The sequence below is a fragment of the Bombina bombina genome, chromosome 7 (genome assembly GCF_027579735.1).
Source record: "Bombina bombina isolate aBomBom1 chromosome 7, aBomBom1.pri, whole genome shotgun sequence".
Taxonomy (NCBI): domain Eukaryota; kingdom Metazoa; phylum Chordata; class Amphibia; order Anura; family Bombinatoridae; genus Bombina; species Bombina bombina.
The window spans coordinates 191,401,125-191,413,676 of NC_069505.1; the positions used below are offsets into that span (position 1 = coordinate 191,401,125).

Consider the following 12,552-nt stretch of genomic DNA (forward strand, 5'->3'; position numbering starts at 1 on the left):
AGTATATACTAGTTATATAAGTTATATACTAGTAATATAAGTATATACTAGTGATATACTAGTAATGTACATGATATACTAGTGATATAAGTATATACTAGTGATATAAGTGATATACTAGTAATATAAGTATATACTAGTTATATAAGTGATATACTAGTTATATAAGTTATATATTACTAGTATATCACTTATATCACTAGTATATACTTATATTACTAGTATAACACTAGTATATACTTATATCACTAGTATATAACTTATATCACTAGTATATACTTATATTGCTAGTATATCACTAGTATAAGTATATAATAGTGATATAAAAGATATACTAGTGATAAAAGTGTATACTAGTGATATAAGTAAATACTAGTGGTATTAGTATATATTAGTATTACCTGTGATATACAAGTGCACTACTCCATAAAACAAATACTGAGTCTATATGTTGTAATAAATATATTTATTAATTCCAGGCTATGTCCCAGTGTCACCCAGTCACATTCACTGGGAACCTCAGCCACTAATCTTCTAGGATTACAACATTGTGTTTTATTACAAAAAAAATCTATCAAAAAAATATTGAACTTTGCTCCAGTGGAATCCCTGGGCCAGTGTATTCCAAAGCAGCAGACACAGCCCTGTCCTGTATTTCTACAAGATAACTATGAAAATTGTATAAAACTAATTGTACCTCTGATTAAAAAACATAGAAACAATTTTCTCTTGCAATATAAGTCCCTTATTAAACTCCTTATCACAAGGCTATAAGTCTTCAGTGCAAATAGGAAAGTACTGTGAGCACTATGATCTTAGTATAGTTCCCATATGTCATTATTGTCAACTGGGAGATGAGTCATTTTGTTCTGCATCTTCCTGTAGTGCAGTATCCAGCACATCCCCAGGTGTATCAGCTATATTCGGTTCACTGCTGCACTGTCGCTGGTTGAACCCCGTTGGCAGTAACAGACACTGTTCCCCTATATCTGATTCTTCCACTCGCCCCGTATGAATCATGGAAGCCATAGTTAGAAGCTGGATGTCCGTGTGGGCATTGGCCACTGTGTGCCTCCTGATACTGCCACACCTCTCTAGGTAAGCCTCCCCCTCCTGTTCAGTGAGAGGTGACAGCGATCGTTCGGCAGCAAGAGACGGGGCATTGTAGTGGGGGTAAGGCACAGACTCAAACCTTCCATGACATCGAGAGATGCGAGAATCTGAAAAAGAGATGAGGCATTACTGTGTGTGAGTCTACAGTGGGTAACAATAGGCTGCAACATAAATCATTAGACATATTCCACCTAAAGACTGAGAGACACCTCATGGTATATATGTGCTGTTTAGCACTGCATTTACATGCTTTATAATCATTATACATTTCCCACCTAAAGACTGAGAGACACCTCATGATATATATGTGCTCCTTAGCACTGCATTTACATGCTTTATAATCATTATACATATCCCACCTAAAGACTGAGAGACAACTCATGGTATATATGTGCTGCTTAGCACTGCATTTACATGCTTTATAATAATTATACATATCCCACCTAAAGACTGAGAGACACCTCATGGTATATATGTGCTGCTTAGCACTGCATTTACATGCTTTATAATCATTATACATATCCCACCTAAAGACTGAGAGACACCTCATGGTATATATGTGCTGTTTAGCACTGCATTTACATGCTTTATAATCATTATACATATCCCACATAAAGACTGAGAGACACCTCATGGTATATATGTGCTGTTATGCACTGCATTTACATGCTTTATAATCAGTATACATATCCCACATAAAGACGGAGAGACACCTCATGGTATATATGTGCTGTTTAGCACTGCATTTACATGCTTTATAATCATTATACATATCCCACCTAAAGACTGAGAGACACCTCATGGTATATATGTGCTGCTTAGCACTGTATTTACATGCTTTATAATCATTATACATATCCCACCTAAAGACTGAGAGACACCGCATGGTATATATGTGCTGCTTAGCACTGAATTTACTTGTTTTATAATCATTATACATATCCCACCTGAAGACTGAGAGACATTTAATGGTATATATGTGCTGCGTAGCACTGCATTTACATGCTTTACAGTTATTCTACATATCACATATAAAGACTGAGAGACACTTCATAGTATATATCTGCTGCTTAGCACTGCATTTACTTGTTTTATAATCATTATACATATCCCACCTAAAGACTGAGAGACATCTCATGTATATATGTGCTGCTTAGCACTGCATTTACATGCTTTACAGTCATATATATCACATATAAAGACTGATAGACACCTCATGGTATATATATGTGCTGTTTAGCACTGCATGTACATGCTTTACAGTCATTATACATATCACATATAAAGACTGAGAGACGCCTCATGGTATATATTTGCTGCTTAGCACTGCATTAACGTGCTTTATAATCATTATACATATCACATATAAAGACTGAGAGACACAAATCATGGTATATATGTGCTGCTTAGCACTGCATTAACATGCTTTATAATCATTATACATATCCCACCTAAAGACTGAGAGACACCTCATGGTCTATATGTGCTGCTTAGCACTGCATTTACATGCTTTACTGTTATTATACATCTCACATATAAAGACTGAGAGACACCTCATGGTATATATGTGCTTCTTAGCACTGCATTTACATGCTTTATATTCATTATACATATCCCACCTAAAGACTGAGAGACATCTCATGGTATATATGTGCTGCTTAGCATTACATTTACATGCTTTACAGTCATACATATCACATATAAAGACTGAGAGACAACTCATGGTATATATGTGCTGCTTAGCACTGCATTTACATGCTTTACAATCATACATATCACATATAAAGACTGAGAGACACCTCATGGTATATATGTGCTGTTTAGCACTGCATTTACATGCTTTACAGTCATTATATATATCCCACCTAAAGACTGAGAGACACCTCATGGTATATATGTGCTGCTTAGCACTGCATTTACATGCTTTATAATCATTATACATATCCCACCTAAAGACTGAGAGACACCTCATGGTATATATGTGCTGCTTAGCACTGCATTTACATGCTTTATAATCATTATATATATCCCACCTAAAAACTGAGAGACACCTCATGGTATATATGTGCTGCTTAGCACTGCATTTACATGCTTTATAATCAGTATACCTATCCCACCTAAAGACTGAGAGACACCTCATGGTATACATGTGCTGCTTAGCACTGCATTTACATGCTTTATACTCAGTATACATATCCCACCTAAAGACTAAGAGACACCTCATGGTACATATGTGCTGCTTAGCACTGCATTTACATGCTTTATAATCATTATACATATCCCACCTAAAGACTGAGAGACACCTCATGGTATATATGTGCTGCTTAGCACTGCATTTACATGCTTTATAATCAGTATACATTTCCCACCTAAAGACTGAGAGACACCTTACGGTATATATGTGCTGCTTAGCACTGGATTTGCATGCTTTATACTCAGTATACATATCCCACCTAAAGACTGAGAGACACCTCATGGTATATATGTGCTGCTTAGCACTGCATTTACATGCTTTATAATCAGTATACATATCCCACCTAAAGACTGAGAGACACCTCATGGTATATATGTGCTGCTTAGCACTGAATTTACTTGTTTTATAATCATTATACATATCCCACCTAAAGACTGAGAGACTTCTCATGGTATAACTGCATTTACATGCTTTATAATCATTATACATATCACATAAAAAGACTGAGAGACATCTCATGGTATATATGTGCTGCTTAGCACTGCACTGACATGCTTTACAGTCATTATACATATCACATATAAAAACTGAGAGACACCTCATGGTATATATCTGATGCTTAGCACTGCATTTACTTGTTTTATAATCATTATACATATCCAACCTAAAGACTGAAAGACATCTCATGGTATATATGTGATGCTTAGCACTGCATTTACATGCTTTACAGTTATTATATATATCACATATAAAGACTGAGAGACATCTCATGGTATATATGTGCGGTTTAGCACTGCATGTACATACTTTACAGTCATTATACATATCACATATAAAGACTGAGAGACACCTCATGGTATATATGTGCTGCTTAGCACTGCATTTACATGCTTTATAATCATTATACATATCCCACCTAAAGACTGAGAGACATCTCATGGTATTTGTGTGCTGCTTAGCACTGCATTTACATGCTTTACAGTCACACATATCACATATAAAGACTGAGAGACACCTCAAGGTATGTATATATATATATATATATATATATATATATATATATATGCTGCTTAGCAGTGCATTTATATGCTTTACAGTCATATATATCACATATCCTCATGGTATATATGTGCTGCTTAGCACTGCATTTACATGCTTTACAGTCATACATATCACATATTAAGACTGAGAGATACCTCATGGTGTATATGTGATGTTTAGCACTGCATTTACATGCTTTACAGTCATTATACATAACCCACCTAAATACTGAGAGACACCTCATGGTATATATGTGCTGCTTAGCACTGCATTTACATGCTTTATAATCAGTATACATATCCCACCTAAAGACTAAGAGACACCTCATGGTATATATGTGCTGCTTAGCACTGCATTTACATGCTTTATAATCATTATACATATCCCACCTAAAGACTGAGAGACACCTTATGGTATATATGTGCTGCTTAGCACTGCATTTACATGCTTTATAATCAGTATACATATCCCACCTAAAGACTGAGAGACACCTCATGGTATATATGTGCTGCTTAGCACTGCATTTACATGCTTTATAATCAGTATACATATCCCAACTAAAGACTGAGAGACATCTCATGGTATATATGTGCCGCTTAGCACTGCATTTACTTGTTTTATAATCATTATACATATCCCACCTAAAGACTGAGAGACATCTCATGGTATATGTGTGCTGCTTAGCACTGCATTTACATGCTTTATAATCATTATACATATCACATATAATGACTGAGAGACATCTCATGGTATATATGTGCTGCTTAGCACTGCACTGACATGCTTTACAGTCATTATACATATCACATATAAAAACTGAGAGACACCTCATGGTATATATCTGCTGCTTAGCACTGCATTTACTTGTTTTATAATCATTATACATATCCAACCTAAAGACTGAAAGACATCTCATGGTATATATGTGATGCTTAGCACTGCATTTACATGCTTTACAGTTATTATATATATCACATATAAAGACTGAGAGACATCTCATGGTATATATGTGCGGTTTAGCACTGCATGTACATGCTTTACAGTCATTATACATATCACATATAAAGACTGAGAGACACCTCATGGTATATATGTGCTGCTTAGCACTGCATTTACATGCTTTATAATCATTATACATATCCCACCTAAAGACTGAGAGACATCTCATGGTATTTGTGTGCTGCTTAGCACTGCATTTACATGCTTTACAGTCACACATATCACATATAAAGACTGAGAGACACCTCAAGGTATGTATATATATATATATATATATATATGCTGCTTAGCAGTGCATTTATATGCTTTACAGTCATATATATCACATATAAAGACTGAGAGACACCTCATGGTATATATGTGCTGCTTAGCACTGCATTTACATGCTTTATAATCAGTATACATATCCCACCTAAAGACTGAGAGACACCTTATGGTATATATGTGCAGCTTAGCACTGCATTTACATGCTTTATAATCAGTATACATATCACATATAAAAACTGAGAGACACCTCATGGTATATATCTGCTGCTTAGCACTGCATTTACTTGTTTTATAATCATTATACATATCCAACCTAAAGACTGAAAGACATCTCATGGTATATATGTGATGCTTAGCACTGCATGTACATGCTTTACAGTCATTATACATATCACATATAAAGACTGAGAGACACCTCATGGTATATATGTGCTGCTTAGCACTGCATTTACATGCTTTATAATCATTATAAATATCCCACCTAAAGACTGAGAGACATCTCATGGTATTTGTGTGCTGCTTAGCACTGCATTTACATGTTTTACAGTCACACATATCACATATAAAGACTGAGAGACACCTCAAGGTATGTATATATTTATATATATATATATATATATATATATATATATATATATATATATATATATATGCTGCTTAGCAGTGCATTTATATGCTTTACAGTCATATATATCACATATAAAGACTGAGAGACACCTCATGGTATATATGTGCTGCTTAGCACTGCATTTACATGCTTTACAGTCATACATATCACATATTAAGACTGAGAGATACCTCATGGTGTATATGTGATGTTTAGCACTGCATTTACATGCTTTACATTCATTATACATAACCCACCTAAATACTGAGAGACACCTCATGGTATATATGTGCTGCTTAGCACTGCATTTACATGCTTTATAATCATTATACATATACCACCTAAAGACTGAGAGACACCTTATGGTATATATGTGCTGCTTAGCACTGCATTTACATGCTTTATAATCAGTATACATATCCCACCTAAAGACTGAGAGACACCTCATGGTATATATGTGCTGCTTAGCACTGCATTTACATGCTTTATAATCAGTATACATATCCCACCTAAAGACTGAGAGACATCTCATGGTATATATGTGCCGCTTAGCACCGCATTTACTTGTTTTATAATCATTATACATATCCCATCTAAAGACTGAGAGACATCTCATGGTATATGTGTGCTGCTTAGCACTGCATTTACATGCTTTATAATCATTATACATATCACATATAATGACTGAGAGACACCTCATGGTATATATCTGCTGCTTAGCACTGCATTTACTTGTTTTATAATCATTATACATATCCAACCTAAAGACTGAGAGACATCTCATGGTATATATGTGCGGTTTAGCACTGCATGTACATGCTTTACAGTCATTATACATATCACATATAAAGACTGAGAGACACCTCATGGTGTATATGTGCTGCTTAGCACTGCATTTGCATGCTTTATAATCCTTATACATATCACACCTAAAGACTGAGAGACATCTCATGGTATTTGTGTGCTGCTTAGCACTGCATTTACATGCTTTACAGTCATACATATCACATATAAAGATTGAGAGACACCTCATGGTATATATGTGCTGCTTAGCACTGCAGTTACATGCTTTACAGTCATTATATATATCCCATATAAAGACTGAGAGACATCTCATGGTATATATGTGCTGCTTAGCACTGCATTTACATGATTTACATTAATTTTACATCTCCCATATAAAGACTGAGAGACATCTCATGGTATATATGTGCTGCTTAGCACTGCATTTACATGCTTTATAATCATTATACATATCCCACCTAAAGACAGAGACATCTCATGGTATATAAATGATAACAAAATATAGAGTCTGGTGTACACAGACGTATACCACACTCACGGGGGGGGGGGGGGGCTTTCTGATAGCTATAACACCAATACAAAAACAATCAATCAGAGTAAGATAATCAATCAGAAAGTCAGAATCAGAAAATATATTGAGAATAATTGCAAATGTAGATAAATGTCCATACAAACAATCTTGAGAAAAGGAGGCAGCTCTCTGTCATAGGACGGTCATCCTGGTATATCGTGGTCTAAGGGAAGAAAGGAACAGAGGCGCCAAACATGGCCTAGTAACGTCAAGGCACATAAACACAGAACCGACAGGATAAAATATACTCACAAATGAGGCGCACCCAAATGGTGCTATTGTAGCAGACTGGAACTTAAGCAGTGGTCTAGCTGGCTGCAATTAGTGAGCTGGACCACTGCTTAAGTTCCAGTCTGCTACAATAGCACCATTTGGGTGCGCCTCATTTGTGAGTATATTTTATCCTGTCGGTTCTGTGTTTATGTGCCTTGACGTTACTAGGACATGTTTGGCGCCTCTGTTCCTTTCTTCCCTTACACCTCATGGTATATATCTGATGCTTAGCACTGCATTTACTTGTTTCATAATTATTATACATGTCACATATAAAGACTAAGAGACACCTCGTGGTATATATGTGCTGCTTAGCACAATATTTACATGCTTTATAAAGACTGAGAGACACCTCATGGTATATATGTGCTGTTTAGCACTGCATTTACAGGCTTTATAATCATTATACATATCACATATACAGACTAAGAGACACCTCATGGTATACTCGATCGGGTTGAATTGCGGCAATGTCTGTCCGCCTGCAATACGCTCGCCGTATTCAGCATTGCACCAGCAGCTCACAAGAGGTGCTGGTGCAACACCGCCCCCTGCTGACTCGCGGCCAATCGGCCGCCAGCAGGGGGTGTCAATCAACCCGATCGTACTCGATCGGGTTGAATTGCGTCGATGTCTGTCTGCCTGCTCAGAGCAGACGGACAGGTTATGGAGCAGCGGTCTTTGACTGCAGGCTTGCCAAAAACACGGGGCATCAAGCTCCATACGGAGCTTGATAAATATGCCCCAAAGACTAATAGACATCTCATGGTATATATGTGATGCTTAGCACTGCATTTACATGCTTTACAGTCATTATACATATCACATATAAAAACTGAGAGACACCTCATGGTATATATCTGCTGCTTAGCACTGCATTTACTTGTTTTATAATCATTATACATATCCAACCTGAAGACTGAAAGACATCTCATGGTATATATGTGCTGCTAAGCGCTGCATTTACATGCTTTACAGTCATTATATATATCACATATAAAGACTAAAAGACAACTCATGGTATATATGTGCTGCTTAGTACGGCATTTACATGCTTTATAATAATTATACATATCCCACCTAAAGACTGAGATACATCTCATGGTATTCATGTGCTGCTTAGCACTGCATTTACATGCTTTACAGTCATACATATCACATATAAAGATTGAGAGACATCTCATGGTATATATGTGCTGCTTAGCACTGCATTTATATGCTTTACAGTCATATATATCACATATAAAGACTGAGAGACACCTTATGGTATATATGTGCTGCTTAGCACTGCATTTACATGCTTTACAGTCATACATATCACATATAAAGGCCCCAAGTTATCAAAGTCTGGCGGACCTGATCCGACAGTGCGGATCAGGTCGGCCAGACCTCGCTGAATACGGCGAGCAATACGCTCGCCGTATTCAGCATTGCACCAGCAGCTCACAAGAGCTGCTGGTGCAACGCCGCCCCCTGCTGACTCGCGGCCAATCGGCCGCCAGCAGGGGGTGTCAATCAACCCGATCATACTCGATCGGGTTGAATTGCGGCAATGTCTGTCCGCCTGCAATGCGCTCGCCGTATTCAACATTGCACCAGCAGCTCACAAGAGGTGCTGGTGCAACACCGCCCCCTGCTGACTCGCGGCCAATCGGCCGCCAGCAGGGGGTGTCAATCAACCCGATCGTACTCGATCGGGTTGAATTGCGGCGATGTCTGTCCGCCTGCTCAGAGCAGACGGACAGGTTATGGAGCAGCTGTCTTTGTGACTGCAGGCTCGCCAAAAACACGGGGCATCAAGCTCCATACGGAGCTTGATAAATATGCCCCAAAGACTAATAGACATCTCATGGTATATATGTGATGCTTAGCACTGCATTTACATGCTTTACAGTCATTATACATATCACATATAAAGACTGAGAGACACCTCATGGTATAAATGTGCTGCTTAGCACTGCATTTACATGCTTTATAATCATTATACATATCCCACCTAAAGACTGAGAGACACCTCATGGTATATATCTAATGTTTAGCACTGCATTTACTTGTTTCATAATTATTATACATGCCACATATAAAGACTAAGAGACACCTCATGGTATATATGTGCTGTTTAGCACAGCATTTACATGCTTTATAAAGACTGAGAGACACCTCATGTTATACATGTGCTGTTTAGCACTGCATTTACATGCTTTATAATCATTATACATATCACATATACAGACTAAGAGACACCTCATGGTATATATGTGCTGCTTAGCACTGCATTTACATGCTTTATAATAATTATACATATCACATTTAAAGACTGAGAGACACCTCATTGTATATATGTGCTGCTTAGCACTGCATTTACATGCTTTATAATCATTATACATATCACATATATAGACTGAGAGACACCTCATGGTATATATATGCTGCTTAGCACTGAATTTACATGCTTTATAATCATTATACATATCACATATAAAGACTGAGAGACACCTCATGGTATATATGTGCTGTTATGCACTGCATTTGCATGCTTTATAATCATTATACATATCCCACCTAAAGACTGAGAGACACCTCATGGTATATATGTGCTGCTTAGCACTGCATTTACATGCTTTATAATCATTATACATATACCATCTAAAGACTGAGAGAGATATCATGGTATATATGTGCTGCTTAGCACTGCATTTACATGCTTTATAATCATTATACATATCCCACCTAAAGATTGAGAGACACCTCATGGTATATATGTGCTGCTTAGCAATGCATTTACATGCTTTATAATCATTATACATATCCCACCTAAAGACTGAGAGACACCTCATGGTATATATGTGCTGCTTAGCTCTGCATTTACATTCTTTATAATCATTAAACATATCCCACTTAAAGACTGAGAGACATATCATGGTATATATGTGCTGTTTAGCACTGCATTTACATGCTTTACAATCATTATACATATCACATATAAAGACTGAGAGACACCTCATGGTATATATGTGCTGTTTAGCACTGCATTTACATGCTTTACAATCATTATATATACCACATATAAAGACTCAGAGATACCTCATGGTATATATGTGCTGCTTAGCACTGCATTTACATGTTTTACAGTCATTATACATATCGCATATAAAGACTGAGAGACACCTCATGGTATATATGTGCTGCTTAGCACTGCATTTACATGCTTTACAGTCATTATACATATCACATATAAAGACTGAGAGACAACTCATGGTATATATGTGCTGCTTAGCACTGCATTTACATGCTTTATAATCATTATACATATCACATGTAAAGACTGAGAGACACCTCATGGTATATATATGCTGCTTAGCACTGCATTTACATGATTTACAGTCATTATACATATCACATATAAAGACAGAGACAACTCATGGTATATATGTGCTGCTTAGCACTGCATTTACATGCTTTATAATCATTATACATATAACATATAAAGACTTTTAGAACTTTGTTTCTATAATCCCACCTTCCTCTCTGCATTTTCCAGCTGGGTAAAGATTGCCTAAAACAGAGAGATTCTAGACTCTCTTGTTGCCCTAGAACAGACATCCTCTAACTTGGCCCTCTAGAGGTTTTGGAACTACATTTCCCATGATGCTCAGCCAGCATATCAGCTGGCTGAGCATCATGGGAAATGTAGTTCCAAAACCTCTGGAGGACCAAGTTTGAGGATGTCTTCCCTAGACAAACTAAACTCTGTCCCTCCCCCCCAAAAAAAGTTATGGATCATGTTATAGAACTGGTCTAAGTATATGGGGTTATAGGGATATAAGTGGCATAAGCAAGTGAGGGACAAAGTTATCTCTTGGACTGTAGCCCCTGATACTTGTATATTTTTTTACGTGCAAAATTAGAATGGTTCAAATAGCATTTTTGTGAATATGATATTCAACTACAAAACAGCAAACTACAAAAAATCAAATGATAGAGTTAGCTTTCTATAACCATAAGATTTTAGATTGTCACATTGTCTATAACTCATTAATCCTTTGGTTGCCACAAAGGACTGTGAAACACTTCAATGCAATGCATCACCCTCTGTACTAGGAGAGAGGTGAACTATATTGCAGCCGACAGTCTTCCTTGGATAAAACAATTCTTACAGTTACAGGTAATTGAATAGAGATCTCTGAAAGCATCCTCTGAAACTGCACAGAAGAAGCTGTGACCAGCCCAGGCTTGTTGTAGCTTTAAACAGACAACAGTCGGAGATACACAAGTGAACTTTTCAACTCAGTATTCAGCCTAAAGGTTTATGTGTCCTAATTCTGTAAGTTAAGCTCACCTTGAATATGAAGCATGAACCAAGTCCTGTCAGAAGTAATTAGACAAAAGAATACAAAAGTAATGATGCAAAAAGAAAATGGGTGCTGAATAATTAAAGGTTTATAGGCTCTAAAGCTTGTGGATACATAGAATAAACTTCAGTGGCCAGGGAGCTGTAGCGAATAAGCCAGATCGATGTTGGTTTAGAGGTATTTGCTGGTATCTGAGATCTTTATCAGCCAACTTCCGGTATCTGAGGTCTTTATCTGCCGGCTTCTGTTATCCGAGATCTTTATCAGCTAGCTTCTGTTAACTGAGATCTTTATCAGCCAGCTTCCGTTATCTGAGATCCTTACCTATCAG

The 12,552-nt window shown here is 37.0% G+C and overlaps 1 protein-coding gene across 1 annotated transcript in view; it reads right to left on the minus strand.

Moving 5' to 3' along the window:
• Window positions 1-447: 447 nt before the first annotated feature.
• PRR5L (proline rich 5 like) overlaps window positions 448-12,552 on the minus strand; it is a 276,250-nt gene continuing 264,145 nt past the window's right edge. The window contains exon 9 of the mRNA XM_053720519.1: window positions 448-1,220. Within this exon, the coding sequence (XP_053576494.1) occupies window positions 844-1,220 (377 nt within the window). The 3' untranslated portion in view covers window positions 448-843. The remainder of the gene's footprint in view (window positions 1,221-12,552) is intronic.